The following is a 26190-nucleotide window of genomic DNA, read 5'->3' as shown; positions in this document are numbered from 1 at the left end:
ACTGATCTAACTACTCATCATCCAGGCAGTGTACACAAATCTTTACAGACAATCTATTTGCACAGCTGGATGTTCACTGTCAAGCAATTCAGATTCAGCACCTCGAGCAAGGATGCAACCACGGTGCCACAGCTGGGATCTGACCCCACGACCTTAGCACCGGAAACGCGGTTCCCTGACCGTTATACTACAACTCCCCAAAAACCTTTAAAAAACGAGAATAAGGTGCGTCTCGTGGCGTAGCCTGTAGAGCACTCTCCACGTGCTCGTTACGAGCCGCGACGTCGGCGGTTCGAGTCCCGACCGCATGACCAGTTTGTCGCCCGTCTCTCTCGCTCTCTCTTCCCCCGTTCTTCCTGTCTCTCTACCCTGTCCTGTCCAGTAAAGCAGAATAAGACCCAGGACGAGGATGCCTGCATACGTAAATACAGACTCCCCCTCCCTACGGAAAGCGCTGCGTATGTACGCACAGACTCCCCCTCCCTACGGAAAGCGCTGCATTGCTGCGCCCTTCATGTTTTTTACTGCGCATTCAGGCCGTAAATCAGGGGAGTAATGCTCAGCTCCTGTAGGGCTGAGGCTTCTAACTGCTTTTTTCGGTGCGGTTTCAGCATTCGGGCGCTTAATTTGAAAGTGGCCGATTGCCCAAATTGGGGGGCCACACAGACTCGCAGTTTCCACAGGCCTGAAGGGAAACCGCGAAAAACCTGAGGAAACCACCGGCTGGCAGTGGAGTGGAGCTTTCTTTTTATTTTTTATTTTTTTACGATCGCAGTCGAGACGGGTTTACACAGACCGAGCTCGACCGTCGAGGCGTTGGCAGTCGGCAGTTGGCAGATGGCAGTTGGCAGATGGCAGTTGGCCGCGCAGGTTGCGGGGTCCCTGTGATGATAAGGACATCAAGGCGCTGACCTCCAGTTTTTTTGGGCGCTTGCGTGCGGACGGCCCGTCTTAACTCCGCAGGATCACAGGAGCTCAGCACCAGACCCGCCGCTCGTCAGCAGCACTGCAGAGCCAGATAAGGGCCCGGGAGGGAGCAACGGCCTGCCCCATTCAAACTGTCCCACAGAGACTGAGACAGTCAGCCCTACAGACACACAGAAACAGTCATCCCCACAGACACACTGACAGAGTCAGTACCACAGACACACAGACACTGAGACAGTCAGCCCCACAGACACACTGACAGAGTCAGTACCACAGACACACAGAGACTGAGAGAGCCATCCCCACAGACACACTGACAGAGTCAGTACCACAGACACACAGAGACTGAGAGAGCCATCCCCACAGACACACTGACAGAGTCAGTACCATAGACACACAGAGACTGAGACAGTCATCCCCACAGACACACTGACAGAGTCAGTACCACAGACACACAGAGACTGAGACAGTCAGCCCCACAGACACACTGACAGAGTCAGTACCACAGACACACAGAGACTGAGACAGTCAGCCCCACAGACACACTGACAGAGTCAGTACCACAGACACACAGAGACTGAGAGAGTCATCCCCACAGACACACTGACAGAGTCAGCCCCACAGACACACAGAGACAGTCATCCCCACAGACACACAGAGACTGAGACAGTCTCCCCCCCACCCCCCCCCCCTCCCCTCTCCCCCCGGTGCACCCCCCCGCCCCCCCCAAGCGTGTTGCTTGCACACTGCCGCCCGCGTGTTTCAGTCCCCCCTGCAAACAGACGCGAGAGCAGAACGAGACTCGCGGGGCGCTAGCCACCGAGCGCTAACACCTGGACGGCGGACAGCCTGGCGTTCACTCCCGCCGTTCCCGCCGGCGCGGCTTCAGCATCGACCCCCCCCTCCCCCCACCCCTTCACATCCAGCAGGGCGGCGACCTCTGACCCCAGAGCTCATAAATACGCCGGGCTGCCCGGAATACAGCACAACGCAGATTATGTAACTGTGTCAAGATGCGTGTGAGTAAACTGAGACCGGACTGTCCTTTTCCCCCAGTCGGGCTGTCCTGTGGGGCTGTTACTGCAGATTTATCTTCGCTCTCTTCACTCTCTTCTGTTGCTCTCATTCCTAATAATTATCGTATTAAACTTTCATTTCGACGTAAAGTGCTGCTCCTTACACGATTATCAAAGCACTTTGCAGATCGCAGAACACGAACTCAAAAATAAGACAAAGTAGAGAAGAAAAATTTGAATTTTGACATAAACTTGTACACTATTATAAATGGAATTCTGAAATGATTAAAGATAGAAAATAATGTGTAATGGTACTTACAATAATCTGTAAAGTATACATGTGGTTAATATTAGGTTAAACTGTTTGAGTATTTGAGCATTCACTAGAATACTCTCCATAGAAATTCATTTAATCTATGACTGTTTTAGGTATTAGCACCATCATGACAAATTACAGAGGTCTAATTTAAAAGCAGCTACATATAATGATGAGGAACTTATTTTAGTTTATGCTCACACTTACAGTTTCCCCCAACAGTCTGCAAATATTTTTTTCTCAGTGTAATATTCAGAAAAGACATAACCCAATTAATAAATATCATATGTGTAATTTCTCTTTGTTAACCCACATATATAAAACTGATTCAAAACACGTGGAGCACTTCACTTCCGTGGTAAAATTAAGAACTATTTTTCCAGACACACTTATTAACTTTTTATTCAAGTCACAAAAAAAGAAAACCCACCCCTGTGTTTTCTGTAGTGTTTCTTCGGCAGCACAGCATGTTCAAAAAAAACATGTTTTGTCGCTAAAATATTTTAAAAGAGCAATTAAATCAGCGAAGGAGAGCACAAACAATCATTTTTAGGTGGGAGTCCATTTTTATTTTCCGCAGAAGTGAAAGAGACCCTGTGAGGGTAGGCATAATAAGGATTATCTCATCTCCCTTTTCAATTCTCTCAATGGCCTTGAGTGTAGAGAAAAACACTTAAAGCGAGTGAGAAATGTAATCTTAAAGCTATAAACGCTATATTTAGCTGTTTTCAATTAGGACAGTTGTGTCCTGTTTATTAGCAATGCCGTGAAAAGCAGGATCTATAAAAGTTAAACGATACGCCGTGCTCAGACGCTTATAAAGGGGTGCTCCAGCAGAGCCGAAGTGGAACAGGAGTGTACAGGAAGCGTTGGACTTTATCTCAGCGATACATGGTTTTCCGAGTTCTCCTAAATTGGCAGGTGTCCCATATTCAAGGATTTAGCTCTAAATGTAATTATCTGTAACACAGCAAGGCATATCTCCATCGCATTCGGCGTCTAGGAAACTATATGTCTGATATTTACAAGTGTTTGAGATGTTTGTTTTTTTTTTGTTTGTTTTTTTTTGTATGAACAGCTCTGCAGAAACGGTTCTGTTCAGCCAACAAAGAGCTAAACTGTTTCCTTGAGGACACTGCAGATTTCATCTTCTTCACCATGGGTTGCTGCTGCACATGATCAGATAAAAGCTGGAAGCCCCAGTGGCGGAACTAAAGATAATCCAACAGTTTTTATCGCAGACAGTTTGCAGTGATACAACACCGAAAGCCAGCGCTCAGGTGGGCTAAGGACACCGGTAGATGAAGGCTGTCTTTCTGTTCTTCCTATTGGCAGCCAGTTTTACGATAAGAACAATTAGATCACAACTTACGTCACCACACACAGCGTGCACATTCAGTACAAAATCTACCAGGAAACAAGCGACTTCATTTTCACGGCTCATCTCTTAGCATCTCCTAAGAGAATCAGACAAGATGCTGGTATGGCACAAACTGTGAAAGAAAACAGAAGCTCGTTTAGATGGTTTGAGATTGTCCTGGAACCAAACAACTAAGTGCAACTCCAGCGGTGCATGTTGCTTTTGTTTTTTGTTTTTTACAAAGCCTGAGAATTTATCTCTGTCATAATTCTGAAGTACAGGAGAGAACGTGAGGGGCACTTGTGGACTGTCATTTTCATTATTTGGAAAGAGAGGTCCATTGTCCAGTGAATGAACAAGGAACCTGACGCAAACTTGCACTAGTGAGCGGAATGTCCATCTCTTCGACGCAGGGTCCAAACTCCCAATCGAATTAACCTCCGAATTCCCGATCGACGTCGCAAAGAAATACGAAGCGATCTTTCTGACACTGGTCTCGGGGCGTGGGTGGATGGGAGGGTTCACAGCAAGCCGCGCTCAAAGGCATCGAAGCAGGGATCAGCCCGAATTCCACAGATCCACGGCCCTGGCCTTCCTCTGAGAGCCGACTCTTTCAACAGAAGGAGCGCGTTCATCCCGCCTCGATCCGCGCCGTGGGAAACCGGAATAAACGGACCCATTGTTAGGCGAAGGACCCTCGGCCCGCCGTCTCGTCCCCCCCGCCAGTCCCCCCCCCCCCAGTCAACGACCGCCTTATGCGCCGGAACACTGCGTCCAGAACACGGCGGAGAGACGCGCCGTCGAAAAACGACTTTCATGTCCAAATTTGAAATGATAAAATATTGTAATAAAGTTGGAGCCAATCCCATCAGATAAGGAAGAGAGAATCCTCTCTCTCCCCCCTTCCCCCCCCGCCCCCCCCCCCCCCCCTTATTTCTTGTGCTTGTCTCTCGGTCATCCACCGTGCCGACTTACAGCGAAGTAGCCTATCAGATCGAGCCGTCTGGCGGACAGGGCCAGATCAGAGGCAAGTGGAGGCGACCACTGACCCGACGGGACGTGTTAAAATGGCTCCGCCAGCAGGGTGCATCATGGGAAAACTGCCACCGCCGCGAAGAAAACCAGCGGCGTGAAAAAAAAAAAAAAACGCAGAGGTGCTGGCAGGGCGAGTTTTATCAGTCTCTTCCGCGACATCCTCGCTGGAACAGCGAGTTCCTGTCACGGAACAGGAAGTTGTAAATATTCATCCCCTCCTCTGCTTGGAGCGTGCCTTGCCGGAGCCCCCCCCCCCAGAAATCCCTTCCACTGTGCACCCGCCAATCTACTCAGCTCCCTGGTGTCTCAGCCTGGCGTGTCCACAGGAAACCACACAGCGTACATACAGGCCTAAGAGAGTCCGTACCTGCAACGCGATGATAAAGAGTTCCTCCAGCACAGGGCTGCCCAGCCCTGTTCCTGGAGATCTACCGTCCTATAGGTTTTCACTCCAACCCTAACAAAGCACACTTCGTCCAATAGCAAGAGATCTTGTTGAGCTGCTAATTAATAGAGTCAGGTGTGCCAAATTAAGGTTGAAATGAAAACCTAAATAACGGTAGATGTCCAGGAACAGGGGCTGGACAGCCCTACTCCATAGTTTCTACCTTTGTATATGTTGATGATTGGCCTTGACTGTTTTTGTGTGTGTGCTGAAAGGATATTTTAAATACAGAGGTTTCTGACTATCTGCCATCTTTACAGTGGTGGGTATGGGGAGATTCGGGGGTTCTTAGTCAACCCTTGTTCATGGAGATATGCTGTCTTTTTCATTTCAACCCTAATTTGGCACGCCTGATTCTAGCAGCTCAATGGAATCTCTAGCTGTTGAATGAGGGGTGCTTTGTTAGGGATGGAGTGAAAACCTACAGGACGGTAGATCCAGGAACAGGATTGGGAACCACAGGTCTTCAGGTAACTCCAAAGCAACAGTTCTCAAACTGGCATGGACAAATAATAATGAAGGGGAAAAAAGAATGAAGGTCTGATATATTGAGTCCTTCCCCAGCATGGGCCACAAAACTACGGTTAAAAACACCCCCCGGAATTACTGAAGAAATTGTACCGTTTCAGCAAGACAGACATTATCTCAAATCAACAATACTCTGATGCCACCTAGCGGTCGCGGATAGAGAAATGATTTTTTTTTTTTTTTTTTTTTGCTGGTAGCTCTAACTGGGGTCCCGGCTGATCACCCAGACAAAGAGGCGATGATGCTTCTAATTTTGAGCAACTGCTCGTGGTAAAAGCCGACGCGTAATAGTGCGCGAAAAACGAATGCATTGTGATTACGTGTGTATTTTCAAACCGACACAGGGAAATCATTTTATCTTTTTAAAAAATGGCGTGATTTACAAACCACGTCTGTGTTGATCTTGGGTCTCCCTTAACAGCCCATAATCACTGATAACGTAATGTACAAAACGTTGCAACTGTATTTCAGACGACCAATCGCAGCGAGGAGGGAGACAGGCGACAGCAGACACCGGATTTGCCACTAACGGTTTATTATTGGACTTTGATGGCCACCGTCAATCTCTCGGCGTTCTTATTCCTAAAACATTTACGCAGTTGCGTTTTTTGTTGACTTTCCAGTCCGATCGAGATATTGGCGTTCAATTGCGCAGCTAGAACGTGTTTATTTTGAGGACCCAACTCCATCACATTGTCATGGTGGCAACGACTAACGGTTTGACGTCTTGGATTTTTTTTTCTTTGGGTGATGTGAAGCCCTCCGAAATAATGCTGAAAAAGTATAGAAAACCCTGAAAGAAAGCATTTGAAATGCACCACATATTCCTTGGAATTTGAATTTCCGATAGTTTCATTTTGAGAAATCAAGAAGCATTCGCCTCATTACCTTTCAAGAACTGAATAGGAAAAAATGTTCGGTTTACTTGTGCGCTCGGTTTTCGAAGCTGGACAAGACATTTTTCGCGGATCAGTGCTGTCCGAAATCGTCCAACAGTGGATCGGTTCCAATTTTTTAACTCTTGTCTCCGTGCTGCTTGGGGGTGTGGTTTTCTTTGTTATTGTTTCGTTCAGGAGACGTGGACAGCGTGGGATTTCTTCCACCTTCACTGTCGATTTCAACAATGCAGACGTCTCCCTCGAACAAGTCCTGCAAACACCCTTTCGCCTGACGGTGAAAAGGAGCAGACAGGACCCAACAAAGAAAAAAAGAAAAGAGAAGGAGAGAGTATGTCATCATCATCATCATCATCATCCCCGTCATCATCATCATTAATAATATGCATTATTAACATTATTGCAAGTTCGTATAATCTGTATTTTAAATAGCCAGGACCATAGCTTAGACAAGATGGTAACTTATCACCACATAGTGTGAACAATAATTCAAGTCAGAAACGTGTATATCTTTATAAATTTGAAAAAAAAAAATTCAATAAAATGTTGGAAATTTATTTTATTTTATTTTGCCATTAATGTCACTTTGTGTCAGGTCGTTAATTTACTCATTTTCAGTTGGTTTGTGTGGTTTGTTTTCCCCTTGGAGCTCTGTCTGGCGAGTTCACCCTTCAATAAGCATAATAACGGCGCTTCGAAATGGGCTTCGTGTAAGATTTTCATTGTCCCACACGACGGGTTGCAATAAGCAACGAGAGAGAAGCGGTTATTTCTCTTTGTTGCGTCCGTGTCAGCGCGGTGGACGTGGGCTAATTAGGCTATATGCGTTTCCATTAGCCCGCTCTTCAGCATGACCAATGGCAATAATCAGCAGCCGTAATTACTACTGCCATTGCTGCGCCCGTTGATGCTTTTTGTTCTTGTTGACTTGATTTTAGGGCAAGTTTCAGCGCATTTTATTTCTTCACAGGACCAGCCAAACGGGCATCCGGCCGCCGCGCCTGACGGCAGTATTGCAGACAGCGAGGCCACACGGAGTCCTGCTCGCCCAGACGGCAAACCTTTGAAGGTATAACGCACGCAATATTAGCAGGTCTATGGTTCTGACAGCGATTTTCTGCCTTGGGACTAGTGTAGGCATAAATCAGTGCAAGTAGAGAGTGCATTTGAATTGCGTATCTTGAACTTGTATTGGATGATAACACTGAATTATTGTATTTAAGAACTGGATGTCAATGGCACGACTTTGATTTGTATTGAAATTGAATGTAAATATGAAATTGATTTGCATTCAATTTTCACTTTTAATTTATTTTTAAGGATGCAAGTACAGTGCACTTTCAAATTCAGTTCCTGAAGTTCAATTTCAGTTCTCTCTAAGGCCTCTCTATCTGGACCCTGGGATAGGGACCCAGTGACCACTGATTGTTTAAATATTTTTTCATTTTGTGTCCAGATTATTATTATTTTTTACACATTTGGTCATAATGATCGGTTTACATCCGGTCAGGCTAATCTTCATACGTTGCTGAATGTTTCAAATAGTGTTTTGTGGGGACATACTGGGTCAACTGCAGTCTGCTCAGCTGGAGTTTAGACCACCAAATTGCATTACAACTGGAATAGCTATCCAAAGATGTGGAATAAGGATTAGCTGTTCCAATTGTAATGTAGTTCTCTAGTCTCGAGGTTTAAACCTGTTGTTTAAACTTCAACTAAACACAATGCAATTGGCCCATTGAGATTCCATGTCTTCTGAACATTAATTGGGTTCAGTTGTTCAAATAAAGATGAATTATAGAACATACAAGAGTGTGGTTTAAAAAAAAAAAAAAAAGTCACATGCACACACCCACATGCACATTTGTACGCACACACAAGGACAGGTGCCTCCCCCTTCGTGTTAAATCTCTGAATGTTAAAATAAGTTTTGGCGATATGGCCATATCAGCAGCTATGCAGGTGTGTGCTTAGTTAGTATTTGGGTGGGAGGCCTCCTGGGAAAACTGAGTTGCTGCTGGGAGTGGTGTTGGTGGGCCAGCAGGGGGCAATCTTTCCTCTGGTCAAATAAACCCTAGTGCTGTGATGGGGACACTGTACTGTAGGAGACTCTGTCTTTCCGATGAGATATTAAACTGACTCACTGTGGTCATAAAAGATCCCAGAACACTCATTGTGATGATTAGGGGGGTTCCCTAGTGTCCTGCCTAAATTATTGAGTCTCAGCTGATGTGGGGTGTGTTTTCTGGGGCAAAATGTTGATGTGCAACACGTTGGTGGTGGTTGAGGCAAGTGAAGTGTCCCCCTCCTTATCCCCGTAAAGTGCTTCGAGTGTGAGAAAAGTGCTATATAAGTGCATGGACTTATTATTATAGATAACGGTTCCATTTTCAATTAAACACGGGGTTTGGCTATCAAACAGCCGAAGGGTTGTCATTAAGTGCAGTTGTACAAACGCAGACGTGACAGGCTGTCTAAAGCACGAGTGGTGAAAGCACAGCGGTAGACCCGGCAGTTTAAATAGTTTTCTGGCGCTCTTGGACAGCGGGGGCGAAACACGCCGCGGATGTGGACGGCGCTGAACATCGCCGTGCGGCTCCCGCTCTTAGACGGCGGGATGATATGACAGCTGGATGAGGTTCTGTGTTCCCTTTTGTTTGTCTCACTCGCGGGAGACCGAGGGGCAAGCGATGCTACACCGTCTTTCTCCCCCCTTTGAATAATTTATGCCCATTAAGCCGTTAATGAACTGACAAACGCGAGTCCGCGCGAGCGACGTGATGACCGATTCGCCAGCTGGGCTACGTAGCTTCTCGGAATTCCGGGCTAGCTAAACGGGACTCCGCGGCGCTAATAGCGTAGCAGTTTGCGACGTCTCCGGACATTCGTCATTTAGTCTAGAAGCAGAAGCGTGCAAGTGATAAGAGCGATCCTAGATTGGGACCGTCCTGCAGAGTTTTGATAGTTAGTTAGGTCAGGTACAGTCTGAAGAGATGGGTCAGACAACGGTGGAAGACGGGCAGTGGCTGAGTGGCTCGTAGAGAAGCAGGGAGTTCGTTCCCCCTCTGTTCTCTTGTCAGTTATACAGACTGCTGTGGTCTCTCTGGGGTCCCATTGGTTATACACAGTAACTCCCTGCCGTTGTGTCTCAGGGATCCTGTCAGTATTACATAGATCTGTAATCAGAGGCTATTAGGAAGGTCTTCATTAGGACTGGTGCTGTAAATCTGCCCAATGTGTGATTGTGCTTTTAAAGTACCACATCACATTTCTACACTGTAAAAAATGCTGATTTTTGAATCTGGCGTTGTAAGAAGTGACCAGTGTATGCGTGTGTGTGTGTGTGTCATGTGTGTGTGCATGGGTGGATAGGTGGGTGGGTGTAGTGTGTGTGTGTGTGTGTGTGTGTGTGTGTATGTGGGTGGGTGTAGTGTGTGTGTGTGTGTGTGTGGGAGGCTGGGTGGATGGTGTGTGTGTGTGTGTGTGTGCTGGCAGGGGGACTCCAGAGAGACAGCAAAGAGAATATGGGGTAAATATGGCCTAAATTAAATCGCCCCATCCTCCAATTAACTAATAAAAGCCCCCCGTGTAACATAATATCAGACCCATAACAAAATGATTTGATCACTAATACTGACAGACAGAAGCAGCGAGTAAAGATGCAAAAGAAAACCAAGCCATTCATGTTACGATGCCCTCAGATGACCTTAGAAGAGGAATACTCAAATCTGGCCAATCAGCAGTACTGATACTGATAGTCCGTAGTCCAATAATGGCACTGATTGGCCAGAGATTACATCAGCTTTACATCAGTCCCTGTATTTGACTATCTCTGGCTTAGAGTGTTAAAAAAAAAAACATTCTGATGAACAGAATGTGAGGGCTGAAGAGGAAGAAGAGAGAGGATGAGATGAGTTGCCTCCTGTCCTTCTCATGCACTGTGTGAAGAACACAAGCAGACTGTCTTCAGTTTAACTATAGAAAAGCGACAGAAATACAAACGGAGACATTTTGAACACTCAACACCTGTCATTCAGTGCTACTGCTACCATGAGTTTGTGTGCATGGCTGGATCTGGGTCAGTGGTCATCGACCATGATCCTGGAGGGCTACACAGTCTGCTGGTTTTCGTGGTTACTCTGTGCTTAATTAATCAATTACAGCAGTTGATTACACAGTTAACTCACTTGACCTGGTTACTTGGGTCTGAATTGGGGGCCGGTTTTAAAGGTGAAAACAAAAGCCAGTAGAGACCCTGTGGCTCTCCAGGACCAGGGTTGGAGTCTCCTGATCTGGGTGTTGTGAGACATTGGTGATAGTTCTCTGATCTCCTTTTCCCTGTTGTGTTTAGCCTAAGAAAAAGAAAAGGAAGACTGATGTTTCGGAGAAGAGAGTCGTTCTGCTGTCCAATGACCTGTTCTCTACCAAGGACAGGACTGAGGAAGAGGAGACTGGTATGTCACACTGTCAATCAAACTATCAGTCAGTCAGTCAGTCCGTCAACCAATTAACCAATCAACCAATCAGTGATTTAAACCAGTCAACCAGTCATCAATCAGTGAAACATTAATGCAGTCAGTAGGTCAGACAGCTTATTCACCAATCAGTTGGTGAATCACACCAATCAATCAGTCAGTAAATCTGTAAAGCAGTCAGTCAGTGAATCAGTCAATCACCAAAATAGTTTAAAATATTATTGTTGCACAACTCCGGTCCTGCAAGGCTGCTCTGCTGTTGGTTTTTTTGTTCTGACAAATTACCTCAGTGTTTGTTTTCTGTCAGCTCTATAAACTACGCTGGCTCACTCCAGTACTTGAGCGCAGTAAAATAACGAGGCGGGCCCAACCCGTCGCTTAGACATCACTTCGCGCCTCGCGGCTCGAGAGCATTCTTTTCTCCTTACCGTGCGCTAAGATTACTGTACGTTTCAAATTATGGTTACCATGGCAACTCGATTAAGCGCCGCCGAAGGATTCCGTAGCATACAGCCATTATTAAACACCCCTAGCCACGCCCCTTTTATACATTACATTACAGGCATTTAGCAGACGCACTTATCCGGAGCAACTTACACAGCATTTACATAGCAGCTATTTATACAGTTGGATATGTACTGCAGGTTAAGTACCTTGCTCAAGAGTACAGCGGGAATCGAACCTCTGACCTTTTGGTTACGAGACCAGTTCCCTACCCGTTATACCACACTGCCGCCCCTTATACCAAGGGACCGATTTACTGGAGGGTTACTTAGCGTGCAGATTGACCCATGTATTATGGGAAACATTAGCGTGGCTAAGGGCTTTATGTCAGAAGCTCAGCAGTGAGTGAGGGCATTTTTATTTTAAAATGAGTTAAATATTCTTGTATCAATGCTGTCTTTTTGGTCTTGTTCTTCATTTTGGGGACCTGGAAATTGCTTCTGTTTGGGAGTTTCTGTGCACCCTGTGCAAAAACGTATATTATAAAAATAAATATAAAATAGAGTACACGAATTTTCGCTGAAGACATGTATCATTTTTAGCCTTTAATCTTAACACTGAGAGTTTCCTTAAATGTGTAACAGAAGATATTTAATGGTAATGATAGTGTAGAAGCTTGAGAAGAGAGTGGTAATTATGTTGTAAAAAAAAAAAAATCTAAACCTTACTAAAAACCAAAGAAAATATTATTCTCTTCACAACTTATTTTAACTTAATTTTGTTTTGTTTTTCCTTCAGAATGCCATAAATTTATAAATATTTGCATAATTGTTTTCGGGAAGTCCGTGTGTGTTTTTTGTATGGAGCAGTTGATGTGTGTTTTTGTGAGGGGTAGTTGATGTGTGTTTTTGTAAGGGGCAGTTGATGTGTGTTTTCGTAAGGGGCAGTTGTGTGTTTTTGTAAGGGGCTGTTGTGTGTTTTTGTGAGGGGCAGTTGATGTGTGTCTTTACCCCAGGGGTTTGGGAGAGGAAGATGAGCAGCAGAGAGAAGAGGCAGATGAGGAAGGAGCGGATGAAGAGAAAAGGTAAGTGTCACCGGTGAGAAAGAGGTGATGCAGGAGAGAAGAGGGGGAGGGAGAGAAAAGTAGGGGGGCGTGACTGTGTGGCTGTGCAGAGAGTTGGGTGGACCAGCCCAAATGTGCGGCACCCATCTCAAACTCCAGTCCTGGAGGGCTGCAGCGTCTGCTGATTGTAGCGAGTTTCTGCTCTGAAGTGCTTCATTTAAGTCTCTGGTTAGCTGTAGAGTCCTGGCGCCTTGTTCTCAAGGCTAAAAAAATGGTAGCCGGTCAAAAGGAAGTCGGAAAAGCGACTGCAGACGTTCTGGGCCTCCAGGACTGGACCGCGACGTCTTACATCACACATCACGTTTATTTGGCGGGCGCTGTTATCCAAAGCGACGTACGATAAGTGCGATAAAGAGCGGATGGGGTTTTTAAGGCCAGTGTGTGTGAGAGAGAGAATGCTAGTTAGCGGCAGTATGTTTTGTGTCTTGCTGTGCTGAGACCCGGACTGTGTACCCAGTACCCTAAGTGGCACACTTTCCTGGCACACAGTCAGTCAGTGCTGTTTTCTTCCAGGGGCCGGATCAGCTGCAGCTGCACTATGAGTCAGCCGGGATGGACCAGCAGCTGGGGGGGGGGGGGGGGTAGATGGGCAGTTAGCCAGCAGACGGGGGGCTTTATTCAGGGCAATTGCGCAGGAAAATTATCCGTTCATTCATCTCTGACAGAGCGCATTTCACTCTGATTAGAGATTGTCTCCGGGCTGCTCAGCCCTGTTCCCGGTGATCTACTGTCCTGTAGGTTTTCGCTCCAAAGCGCAAGGCTCATTTAACAGCTAGGGCAGTGGTTCCCAAACCTGCTCCTGGAGATCTACCGTCCTGTAGGTTTTCATTTCACCCCTAATTTGGCACACCTGGTTCTGCTTATCAGCGGCTCAATGCGATCTCTGGCTGCTGAATGAGGTGTGCTTTGTCTGAGTTGGAGGGAAAACCTACAGGGTTGTAGATCTCCAGGAACAGGGTTGGGCAGCCCTGGTCTGTGTGTTCTCTGTTGGACTCTTTGTTAGAGTTGAATTAACACTGAACATTTCATTGTGTAGGGAGGGGGGGCGGGGCTGTTTGACCTTTAACAGCTGCCTCACTCTCCCCCTCCTCACAGAGAATCCCAGAGGGGGGTCCCAACAGCGCCCCCCGATGGCGGAGATTCGTTGGAACGTCCCGCCCCACCCGGAGGGGGAGTGGCAGCCACGCCCGTCGGGGGGGGAGCCGCGGGGCCCGGAGGCCCGGTCCACTGGGGGCCCCCCCCGGAGAGAGGGGCGGCCCCAGGAGCCGGGGAAGGCGGAGAAGACGAGCCGCAGGGCGGTGGAGTGGGCGCCCCCTAGTGGGCTGGAGGAGGACATCTTCTCACACGTGGGTCAGTACTAACACCGGGCACCGCCACCGAGTCTATTAACCCGGGCTGCCCAGCCCTGTTCCTGGAGATCTACTGTCCTGTAAGCTTTCATTTCAACCCTAATTTGGAACACCTGATTCTACTAATTATCAGCTCAATGAGATCTCTAGCCGATGAATGAGGTGTGCTTTGTTTGGGTTGAGAAGTGAACACCTACAGGACGGTAGGCCCCCAGGAACAGGGTTGGGCAGCACTCAGCTCCTGTGGCCCTTCCGTCTGCCGTAACTGCAGAAGTTTCCTGCACTTTGCTGCAGTACAGAACCTCCGTTGCCATAGCGTTGTCCTTGGTCATGGTGCCGTGATCAGTTTTCAGAGGATGCATCGAACCGCAACATTTTTGGAGAGGGGAAGCAGAGCTTTAGTGAGTTTTAAAAATACGGAGCTGAACATCTGGTGTGTCTAAAGAATCTTTGGGGCGGGCATGCTCAGTCAGCTGGTTCACGCTCGCGTGGGTTTCGATTACAAGTGGACCCGTATTCAGGAAGGGTTTCGATGGCACAGAGCACTGGTCCAAGATCAGGTCTCCTTTGTCCATTTGCCAAACCATGTCCATTGTGAGTTAAAAGGGTAAACTGATCTCAGATCAGCAGTCCTGCTCTGTTTGAGGACGCGTCCTGAGAGCTCGCCTTTGCTGTGCCTCCCAGGGACGTGGGATTCGAAAGACGTGAAGGCCGAGCCTGTCACGTTCGGGACTGTCCCTGACCTGTCTTCTGACTTTGGTGAGTAGGGTGGCAGGTTGTTGGTGAGTTTGATTGCGCTGAATTGCACTTCCTGGTTTTGGCGGGAAGTTTAATTGCACTTCCTGGTTTTGGCAGGAAGTGTTTGTACACGAACGGGTTATTCTTATTATTACTATTATTATTATTATTATTATTATTATTGTTATGCAAGGGTAACGTGAACTAGCTGAATGAACAAAACAGTATGAAATAATGTGATAATGATAAGCCTCCTTTAAGAGTGGGAAATAGTGTGTTGACCTCAGCTGAAATCAGCTCAGATATTGAAAATGAACCTCATGCAATTTTACGATAGACAACAGCAAAGGGCACCTGAAACATTCATGCTGTAAAAAAAATAAATTAAATAAATAAAAACGTATCTTTCTTTCGCTTGCGGCTATTTATAAAGAAACGTGTTCCTTCTTTCGGTAACCCAGGCAACGGCTCATCGCTTCCGAGTGCTCCCCGGGAGGAGTGGAGCGCTCAGACGGCGTCTCTGGGCGTGGAGGACGCCTGGCTGAGTCTGGGTGAGAGAGCGGCGTCTCCACGACACGACCGCAAACACACACACACACGGTGTGAGGTCCCCACACACACACAGTGTGAGGTCCTCCAGTCTCTGCTCTCGCTGATTGTAGTGAGTGTGTTTTATATGTTTAATGTCTGAAGTATTTTCATATAATGTTATTATTTTTTTGTTTTTGTATTATGTCTTAGTAACAGTCACTGGCCACACTGTAAGAGACTGAAAAAGTGAGGGACTTTACTGAAGTGTACTGACGAGTGCCATCTCTTCAGCTCTTGTCGGTCTCTCTTTGTTGATACGATGGGCTTCACTAGCAGCAAGTGCCGTATAATCTGCTAATGCTTTGCCTGTTTAGAGGATCCCAGTCATGCAAGTGCTATTATTCTGGACTGGGTAGGATCTGAACATCCAAGGTGCAGTTCCGCTGGTAGCCAGCAGGGGTCGTCAGAAGCATAGTAATCATTTTCACACGTCGCCAATGACCACGAACGGATATGAAAAGTTTAATAAAAAACACTTGTTTGACCCATGCCCAAGGCTGGGATAGCAGCACATCTGTGATGTGATGAGTCAGCTTCATATGGTGTGAAATTCAACCCCTACCCAAGACAGACCATTGTATCATTGGGACATTACCCACAATCCTTTTCTCGGTCTCAAGGCTGTCTCCCGACTAGAGGGGCGATTGCTATTGCCTGTGAATATTTTTGCCTGAACACAGCGAGGGGCTGAACCCCAAAAACTCCAGCCTACAGAGCAAGCAGCTCCCCGAAACCGCAGGCCACTAGAACAGGGGTGTCCAGTCCTATCCGGAAAGGGCCCGTGTGGGTGCAGGTTTTTGTTTTAGCCCAGCGGTAAGACACCTGATTCTGCTTTCCAAGGTCTTGGGGATTCCCATTATAGGAACTCTGACTCTTCACTAACGGGAGATCACATGACTGTACCGCCCAGTCAAATCCTGGTTAGATCTCAGACCACTCTTAGCAGCCTTAGAACTCCAGTTAAAAGCTACAAACCTGTTCATCCTCTTTATTTATTTATTTATCTATTTTGTTTCGTTTAAGCAATCTTTGTTTTGTTGGAATATTGATTTGTGCCAAGACCGCTCTATCTGGTTGAATACCGAACGACTGAGTTTATCTTGTTTTTGTGTTGTCTGAGTTCTTTTTGCTTCATAATTAGTAACTAATTAATACGTTTTACTGTTTATTACGCAGATCTGGTGCTGGCAGTTACCCGGGTTATTTGTACGTGGTGTTATTTGTAGTAATGGAACAGTGTTTTTGATTGACGTCATACTGGGTGGAGCCGCAGAGGTGTCAATCACTGACATTGCATTGGCATCAGGCTGTCTTATTTGTCTTTTTTCTCTAATCTTCCTCCCTGTTTTCCTTCTTTTTTATATCCCTCGCTTTGTTCTCATTCCTCTTTCTTTGCTATTGTTTCATGGCCCCAGGTTCACACATTTTTACTTTTACACACGTAGCTACAAGCTGTCTACGAGGGCGGCGGTGGGGTAGTATGTAAAAAAAAAAAAGAAGAAGAAGAAGAAAAATCACTGACACGTTTGAACCAAAAAATGTTTTTTGTCCTCCACATAAAACCCGACGCTTGACTCAAATCAGCGAGTCACTTCTGGCCTTTGTACAACAAAAGCATCTGCCAAAGAGAAGCCAGGCTTTCAAATTCGCAGTAAATGTCTTCTTGTTCATACACGAGCAAGAGGAAGACGTGCTAATAATGAAAAAAAGGTCATATCAGCGACCTTTAATTGAAATAGCGTACTTCAGTTCCCCTGAACCCCCCACCTCCCCCAGCCGCCCCGCCCAGCCCCGCCCGCCACTGTCCTTTCGAACCCCCAGCCTAGCGGTGGAGGAGTCGCTCGCATTTCTCCACAACACCCCCCTCCCCCTCCCCCTCCCCCCAGCTCCGGACTTCCAGATTTTTGTGGGTTAAAGCTGAGATTGGATGTGCAGCCCAGAAGCAGTCTCCTGCCATAAGCCGGATTTGTCCCGCTCCATCCTTAACCCTCTCCCTGCCGTTCCTGACATTCCTGTAATCTCACTTCTGAAGAGCAGCGGTAGCTCTGTGGCTGGAGCACATTTCCAGTGCGCTGATGTTTCCCTTAAAGAAATTGACTCATACTGGAATGTACTGTAAATATATGCTCTTAAGACAGTGACACAATTTTCGTTGTTTTTGGCTCCGTCAGAGCTGGCTGCTGGCATAGACGCCCCATGCAGTCTTTCCTGACCACAGCCATCCCTGGGCCACAGAACACAAAGTTTGAAGCTTTTTAATTTTTTAATTTTTTGTAAGGCAGTATAGTTATTTATGTGTCTGTGGAAATCGATTCCCCCGATGGCTTCTGCAGCTGTTTAGTAAGAGATTTTGGCCCCTCCCACCCCAAAGAGCTTGCTCCCTGATAGGGCAGCCAGAGAATGGGAGTGACCTATAGCACTTACCCTAACCCCCCCCCCCCTCCCCCCCCAGGAAATGGCTTCCTTCCTCAGTCTATGAAACAGCTGTGACTGATAATACTTGCTCTGTCTGAATAAACTCAAGCACGTTGAAGAAAATAGGCCATCATTTTTAAAGATTAAAAAAGCGACTCGGGACCCATAATTCCCTGCTGTCCCCTTTGTTCGGAAGAAGAACGCTTCAGAAGGCTCCGAAAACGCACCCTATTCAGGGGTCTGATGGGATTCTTGAATGCAGTGCTGCCCCCTTGAGGCTAATGGGGACTAAAAGACCTCCAGGAGGGCATTGTTCGATCCTTAGTGTCTACGAGCACTCTCAGGAATGGCTCTGGTTGCTCGTGATGGAGCTCTGTGTTGTGTTTCCCCAGTCTTATCTGCTTTCAGTCATTCTTTCCGTGTCCCTGTGAGAGCATTAGCCAAGGCCAGCGAGCCACGTCCTTGCCTCAGGTCGCTTTGCGTTGTGCAGCAGGGATCTCCTGGATGGCCGCCATCACTGCAGTTTTTCTGTGCGGATTTGTTTCAACCAGCAGCCAATTTAGGCAGCGCTGTGCGCGTGGACACCGTAGCCACCGTCAGTGACTTAATTCAAGCACTTCAAGCACTGAAACTGCCCAAAAAACCTGCAGATGATGTGGCCCAATGGAACTGCCGTTTGAGATCACCGATGTGTTGGCTTGTCACTGTGGGCGGGCCTAGATAAGCTCCGCCCCCCTCATATGTAAATATTATTATGACATCATCATTACTGTGTTCCCCTCTGGGAATGTTATCACATCCACCAGCCACCACAGGTGTCACAGCTAGATAAAGATTCTATACTTTTTTTAACATTTTAAAAAAAGAAAAAAACATTTCTGTCGAACTGCCAACCACAAACAAAACAGCAGTTTTAATTCCAAAGTCAGCGACTGAGTCAGAAGAACCCAGTGATTTTGGATGTTGCAAAGAGCCTCAACTTGAGCTGATTTGGATTTTTGTACAAAACTGGTGGGAGTTTTGCTCTTGCTATTGGCAACAGAGATATACATTAGTGATACTGTTAGGAAACACTGGCACCATGTAGTTAGCATTCTGTTTTTTTATTTTGTTTTCATTTCACAGTGAGGCTCTATTTGGTATTGAAAAAGAAGTGTATACATGGATGACAGATCCATGTATACATTTGTTCTGTTAACAGTCCAGTCCCCTGTAAGGCTTGTTTCCAGTGTGCTCAGTGTGAACCGGCGGGGAACGCTTCACTGTTTACTTTCTGTTGACAGAGGACCCCTCTGAACTTGACCAGACGTCGGACTGGAAGCCTCCCAGAGAGGAGTGGGGTAACTGGGCAGGGGAAGACGGTGCCCTGGGGCAGGAGGCGGGGCAGGTGGGTGTAAAAGCGTGCTGATTGTGCCCTTACTGTGGATGCCAGGTGAAGGATTAACATCCCCCCTCTGAAAATTCATTAGCAAAACCTTGTATCTGCAAACGATAACACCAGTTAGCAGCAATTGTTAAAGTGTTCCATTCACCCATTCTCCCAAAAAAATAATTTCATTGTTCTGTCACATGGGATTTCTAACCAGCTGACCCTTGTTATTTGCAGAGTCGTGAGACAATCACAGTACATAGAGCTCAACGAGAATTTTTATTGTGTCTAAAAAAAATGTAACAAAATAAATAAATAAAAAACACGAAATTTGAACATGTAAGTTTTATAAGTAATGTTACGTTCAGGCTGTTGGAGGGTGTTTGGGGAGAGTAATGCAGCAATGTAAATAGAAAAAAACTGTTGGATTTCTTTTGAGGTTAAACTCGGTTCAGAAAAGAAAACCAGCCTTTAATGGTACGTGTGGGCATAATTCTGTCCCAGGGTGAGAGAGTTAGGCTCTTTGCAGGAAAGCTTAACGTCCACGAGGCCTGTGGAGAGGGCCAGTTAACTCAATGCTGTTCCTGGCCTATTTCACATCGCATTTCAGCCAGCTGTACCCCTCCCTCGGGAACACCCCCAAATAAAGACGGAGCTCTGCTATACAGTGAGAGGAAGTCCCCTTAATGTAGCTTGAACGCAGTCAGAAAGGATGCCAAGGAGGTTTTTTGCGGTTTGTCTTCTGGGAGAAGCACGTTCGGCAGGCTGAACCAGGGGCATTATGCAATGGTGGTTAATCTTCAATTATTAATTAAGATGCGATTCACCGTGGACTGTGGCTGGGAGAGAGCGGGGGGGGCCTCTTGTGTGTTCTGGCTTTAATTATTAAAAAGGGCTTCGCAGCGAAGAGCAGGATTTCTCAGACGGACGAGGTCCGCACTTATCGGCGATGCACGTTGGCCCTCGCCCCGAATAACAGCTGGTCGCTTCGCGCGAGGGAAACAGCGCTCCCGTCCTTCCGTGGTCGTGGCTCTGCTGGTTTACGTCCTGTTGAGACTGAACGGAAACCTACCCTATCCCCCCCTTCCCCCCCCTTGTCTCTTAGGACACGGAAGTGACCCTTTGTCTGGCTTCTAGTCCTTTCTGTTCGTTTTTTTTTTGTCATTGATGTAAATGGGAAATGAAACACCCGTGATTTGTTGCGCTCAGAAAAACAGGAGTTTTACTGCACTTTGTGAAACACGGATTCGTTTGTTAATAAAAGTGCAGGACTAACCAGATACATGACCCCTCCCACTCCTTCCGCACCTGTGGACCGGTCGGCAGTCTGTGGGAAAGCATTGTGGCTCACTATTTGATTGGTTGATTAAATAACCGATTGGCTCATCGTTTTTCCTTTGACTTCAGTCTAGGGCAGTGGTCTCCAACCCTGGTCCTGGAGAGCTACAGGGTCTGCTGGTTTTCATAGTGACTCTGCACTTCATCAATCAATTAGAGCAGTTGATTACACAGTTAACTCAACTCACCCGGTGTCTTGGGTCTCAAGCGGGTGCTGATTTTAAGGTGAAAACAAAAACCAGCAGACCCTGTAGCTCTCCAGGACCAGGGCTGGAGACCACTGGTCTAGAGCAACGTTCCTGGTGCTCCAGTGTTAGTCCAGGGTTACTCAGATCCAGCCCCTGTGGCCAGTAGTGCTGCTGGTTTTCTTTCCTACCCAATCAATGAACACCACTGACTGGCCAGAGATTTAACTCACCTGTCGCTTCAGGTTTACCCCAGTTCCTGATTGGACGGGAGGAATGAAAACCAGCAGCACTACTGGCCCCGAGCGCCAGATTTGAGTATCCCAGTGTTCATCCCTATCGTGGCTGCTGAATCAGCTGCCTGTGATGGTACTGTGGAGGGACCTGTGCCTGACCTGGAGTGGGGGGTTTTCTTTTCTTTTTTTTTTGGCACCATTGCAGGGTCAGTGCCCGGGGAGGAAGACGAGGGGGGGTCATGACCTGGCAACCGAACGGGGAGCGGAGAATAAGGCCACGCCCACATCCGCGGACGGTGAGAACCGCACGCCTGATTGGCTCCCTGACCGTAACTCCTTCTGGGCTGATGCTTTGGATGAAAGCATCTGAACCATTCAATTAAATATTAATGCAAATATAAATATTCCAAGGACTCCAGTGCTAAGAGTAGGACTGCTTCTGACTCTCTGTCCTCGACCGTGTTGATTTACCTGCCGCTTAATGCAACCCACACTGCGAATGAAGCGACTTTCTTTCCAAACGCTGCTCTGAGCCCTGTTGACTTGGACGCCAGTTTTTACACACATTCACACACGCGCACACATGCACACACACACACACACCCACACGCAGGCAAACACGGTTGGCCATGCCACATATAATTTTGGCACTGCAGAATGTATTTCTGCAAGAGAAGATATTTTTAGGGAAGTGCACTTGGGCTGACTGTACCAGATGCTCTTCCTGGGGTGAACCGCATTACTTCTTGATGCAGTTTCCTGGCATTTTCTTTTTTGCATATGGTCAGAGCTCTTTCACAATATGTCAGCCTTTCACAATTTAAGACCGTGTTTTGCTTACTTCGTCGGGGAAGTGCATGTGCTGAACGGACCCGAGTCACGATGTAATCTGCGCTTTTGCAGAGCACCCAGCTGGTCATCAGGGTTGTGGAAACAAGCACGGAGGAAGTGGCACGTCTGTGAAATGCTGCATACGCAACACGTTTCATCTGAAGAGTCTTCTGGCTCGTTTCTGTTTGTGATTGTTTATACTAGGGTAGGAACTTGAGTCTGTTATAATGTGACTTTAAGGGGCGACAGGAAATTAATCTGAGCGTGTGCAGTGTGCTGTCTCAGAGTCGACCTCCGTGAACTCCGGACGAGTCACAGAGATTCCACTGAAGTGATGTCACCAGGAACTGCCGTTATTTACTCACCATGGCGACGGGAGAGGGAGGGGGAGGGGCCCCGGGGAACAACATCGCAGCGACTCTGTTGTTGTGACACAGAAAAACTCGTGAGCCAGAAACGCGCCTGCCTCCATATTCATGAGGCGGGAATTATGCTCTGGGCTCATGGAAATTTTTTATTTTTTAATCTTCTTCTTTCTTGGCTGTCTGGCACCATTCCTCTCTGAGCCCTGTGCGGCTCTCTGGGGAGAAGCCGATTTATCCTCTCGCTGGGTTTAGGGGACCCCGCGCCGTTTTTTTTTTGTGAGGTACGTTTTGCGCCCCGCTCTCTCTTGGATGAGTTTGTCGCCATGGAGACCTCTGTCCGTCCATCCGGGGACAAACCCCCCCCCCCCCCCGCCACCCCCACTAAACATTTTTTGTTGTTGTTCTGGAACCTTTCTTCCAAAGATGTGTCGCTTCCAGGTCAGAAGGTTTTTGAATGAAAGTGACAGTTTTAAATCAAATAATGTTGTTTCGTCCTCATATAAAATTGCTGATTTGATTTGTAAGCTAATGATGAAAAATAAAAACAAATCCTCCCCAAAAAGATTTTTGGTGACTTATAGATGTTATGTTATTTGAAAAGGGGTGTGTCTTAGTGCTGGGCTCAGACAAAAACCTACACCCACACCTGTCCTTAGATTTGACACTCCATTTCTAGACCTTCTACTGGCAAATCACGTTGAGCAGGGGTGAGCAAGGACGGCCATATTTGTTTATAGGCGTAATTGAAACAGCTTAGAACCATTATTTCTCTTCAGTTGGTCAACTGTGCACTCCTGCATTGTGCGTGTGACAGAAAGTGTATGTATGTCTGTGTGTGTCTGCGTGTGCATGCGTGTTTGTGTATTTGTGTGCGTGTGTGTGTGTAGGTGTCTATGTCTTGTGTGCGTGCGTGTCTGTGTTTGTGTGTTTTTGTGTGTGCGTGTTTGTGTGTTTCTGTGTCTGTGTGTGTGTCTGTGTGTGTATGTGTTTGTATTTGTATTTGTGGATGTGTATGTGTGTGTGTGTTCTGGAACACTGCCCTCAGGCTGAATGACCTCATCATTTCTTTCTCTTTTTTTATTTATTTCTAGACCCCGATGGTAAAAAAGACAGGAAGAAGAAGAGGAGAATGAGGAAGGAAACCTGACATTGCCACCTGAAGCGGCCAAGTGGATCACAGTTGGAGTACGATGTCTCTACTTTACCTGGGAAAAGCTTCGCTTTTAGAAGGGCTGGCCAAAGAACAATTACCAGTGCAGATCGCTAGCGTGTGTGTGCGTTTCCGAGTGTGTGAGAGAGAAATGGAAAACGAAAGAGAGAGAGAGAGAGAGAGAGAATGCATGGGAGCATGACGTGGAAACGAAAGAATGACAGAGCAGGTGAAAGAGAGGACGGAGAACGAGAATGCGTGATGGAGGGAGAGATAAAAAGGGATGAGTGTGCAGAAGGTTCCATTCCCAGGCACACCCTGGGGTGATCCATTCATTGGCTGAGAGAAGGATCTGGAGCTCAGAGACCCGCAGGAAACACGACCGGGGTGGGGGGGGGGTGATGGGGGGGGGGGGGGGGTGATGGGGGGGGGGGGGCATTTCCCCACAGCACCGGTTGTGAAAACCCGCCGTGGCGTAGATCGCCGCGTTTGAGCGCGGACCTCTCAAAAAATGGGGTGGTAACCGTGGCGACCCAGCCCCCCCCCCCCCCCCCCCCCCCAGATCCACCGAGGAGCCGGATCAGAAAGAAGCCGAGCGCTGACTTCACGGGTTAACACTCCGCCCCCCCCCCCCCCCCCCCACGCCGCTGCTGCGGCCCCCTCTCGCCCTGGCGACGGCCCTGCTATATTCAGCGTGAGACAAAACAACTTCCTGTGGAGGCGTGACTCCACCGAGCATTTCTGTTCTCGGCTTTTTTTTTTTGGTTTTTTTTTTTTACAGTAAGTTTTTTATTTTACAACAGAGATGTGCTTTATTATTTCTTTCTTTTTTGTTGGTGCAATTCATTTTGGAACACTAGCAAACGAATAAACAACCAGGGCTGGAATACTGTTCTTCTCTTTCCAGATGAATAGAATCTAAATCTTGGCTGAGCACCGGGCGCCTTTGTGCCGAGCTGCTGCCAGGCCACGGCAGGATAAGCGCAGAGCTTCGCGTAAATCGGTCCTGATGTCGAGTCCAGTGGCCCCGCGGTGCCGCACGCGGAGAGCAGGTGTGCGTTGGTGTGCTTCCGGCGTGAGCGAAGAGCCTGATCAGGAAACGAACGCCTCCGCTGTGTAGCGTTTAGCCGCGGAGCCGTAGAGCAGCGCTAGCAGCGTTAGCCTGGTCGCTTCGGCGCCTCGGCGTGAGTTACGCGCCTTGGCGTTCGGCGATGTCGATAAGAGATGTTTGCCTTTCGTGCCCACTGGCGCAGGTGAACCGGACGATCGCATTTCGCATCGAAGCTACGGAACTTCACAGAAGCTAATTCGCTCGCTAGCAGCGCTGGCTGGCCCGAGTGGCTGGAGCGGCGGCAGCCAATCCCGTTCCAGGTGATTTACTGGATCGTCCTGCAGGTTTTCATTCCAACCCTAATCTGGCACACTTATGACTCTGCTTATTAGCCGCTTGTGAAGACCTCTAGCTGTTGAATGAGGTGCGCTTTGTTAGGGCTGGAGTGGAAACCTACGGTGCGGTGTACCTCTGGGAAGAGGGTTGGTTACCGCTGGACTTGAGTGAGTGTCATTACATTGCAGGCATTTAGCAGACGCTCTCATCCAGAGCGACGCACATTGCATCCAGTTATACAGCTGGATATATACTGGAGCAGTGCGGGTTAAGTACCTTGCTCAAGGATACAACGGCGGTGTCCTACCGGGGAATCGAACCTGCGACCTTTAGACCAACTCCTTAGCCATTATACTGCGCTGCTGCCCCAGAGCGTCCAGAGAAAGAGCGCAGGGTCTTTGGAGCGCTGTGGACTGGGCAGCCTGCTCTTGTTTCCGTGCAGTGGGAACACCCCGCTGTTGCCAAGCGCCCTGTTGCTAGGGCACTGTATGGAGCTACATGCACGGAGTGCTCGAGTTTGCTCGTGCCTGCCGCCGACGTGTCACCTGGAGATTCATTTAGCTGTCGAGATGCACAGAATGGGGACGGCCTCTTCTCTTGTGCTTAGAGATTAAACTTCCTTGCGGCTGCTTTTGTAAGAACAAGTGTGCTCTCTGTTTGCTAAAATTGACTAGAGTGTTAATCTGAAGTGATATATCCACTGAGAGGAAGAAACCTATAATTTTTTTTTTACAATACTCAAATATCCTCTTTAAATCAATTTTAAACAGCCAACTTCACATTTTATAAACACTTTGCCTCCTGCCAAATGGCATTCAGATACTGCACAGAACACTGCTGAATAATGTGAAATCTTTATGTATGTGGTATGTATGTATTTATGTATGTATGTATTTATCTATGTGGTGACTGCACCTTGGGGATGGGTATACAGCTCACGCTTGTTGGCTGAAAGTTGTTGTTGACTTGAGAATTAATTGTTTCTATTTATCCTGAAGTTTGGTCGGTATACTCTACATCAGAAAGCCTGGCACATCCCTCTTCACCTGTGATTTTTGCCCTCAGCATTCTACTGCCCATTGCAGACATCATCACTGATTTGATTTTTTCTTTTTTTCTTTGCGAGATGTCATAATTTGACGATTGAATTTGAAGCTGAACGTTCAACTTCGTTTGCAGTACAGAACATTATTATAGTTGATCGGCGTCTCATATTTTGAATGGGCTTCATCAAAAAGCCTTTCATTGTTGGATTAAAGAAGATTTCTTTCAAAAATTCTAAATCAGTGAGTGCACCATTGGTCTCTTACAAACCCATGGTAGCAATGTTTTAAGAACGTTTCCTTCTCCTCCCCAAAATAAAAACCTTTCCTATAGCTACGTTGTTCATTTTTTTACTCAGAAAAATGTGGTATGGAGGTGGTTGCGACCCAACAAAATCACGAGAATGCATTTGCTCAAATTTAAACGACCTCAAACTTTGTAAAAAAAACCTGTGTGTGACTGGTGATTTTATTACACTGAATACCAATACAAATGGACAACAAAGACTGCTATTGAGATACTGGTGCGAGACAATGAATTGTAAAGGGAATGGTTCACTTTAGATACTGCATGTAAAAAATATCAAATTCGGGAATTACAGGTAAAATAATACTTCAAAAATGATTT

The 26190-nt window shown here is 47.1% G+C and overlaps 1 protein-coding gene across 2 annotated transcripts; it reads left to right on the top strand.

Moving 5' to 3' along the window:
• The first annotated feature begins 5844 nt into the window (after nucleotides 1–5844).
• Nucleotides 5845–23518, top strand: LOC118223175 (protein LYRIC-like). Of its 2 annotated transcripts, XM_035409406.1 has the most exons (10): nucleotides 5846–6854; nucleotides 7494–7592; nucleotides 10875–10977; nucleotides 12458–12526; nucleotides 13661–13915; nucleotides 14599–14673; nucleotides 15114–15203; nucleotides 18942–19045; nucleotides 20992–21082; nucleotides 23074–23518. In XM_035409406.1, the coding sequence occupies exons 1-10, from the start codon at nucleotides 6540–6542 to the stop codon at nucleotides 23127–23129; spliced, it is 1257 nt and encodes a 418-aa protein (XP_035265297.1). In that variant the 5' UTR covers nucleotides 5846–6539; the 3' UTR covers nucleotides 23130–23518. The 2 variants fall into 2 exon arrangements, with proteins under 2 accessions (XP_035265306.1, XP_035265297.1); XM_035409415.1 differs by lacking the exon at nucleotides 20992–21082 and having other exon boundaries at nucleotides 5845–6854.
• The last annotated feature ends 2672 nt before the right edge of the window (nucleotides 23519–26190 follow it).

Source organism: Anguilla anguilla, chromosome 1 (assembly GCF_013347855.1).
Source record: "Anguilla anguilla isolate fAngAng1 chromosome 1, fAngAng1.pri, whole genome shotgun sequence".
Taxonomy (NCBI): domain Eukaryota; kingdom Metazoa; phylum Chordata; class Actinopteri; order Anguilliformes; family Anguillidae; genus Anguilla; species Anguilla anguilla.
The sequence above is the reverse complement of the archived record's forward strand: the minus strand, read 5'-3'. Positions and strand labels throughout refer to the sequence as shown.

Excerpts from the sequence above, each read along its gene's own strand:
- LOC118223175 (XM_035409406.1), top strand. The coding sequence starts at position 6,540 with ATGTTCGGTTTACTTGTGCGCTCGGTTTTCGAAGCTGGACAAGACATT. Across the intron at positions 7,593-10,874 it reads CAGACGGCAAACCTTTGAAG|CCTAAGAAAAAGAAAAGGAA; the intron begins GTATAACGCACG and ends TGTTGTGTTTAG. Across the intron at positions 14,674-15,113 it reads TGACCTGTCTTCTGACTTTG|GCAACGGCTCATCGCTTCCG; the intron begins GTGAGTAGGGTG and ends TCGGTAACCCAG.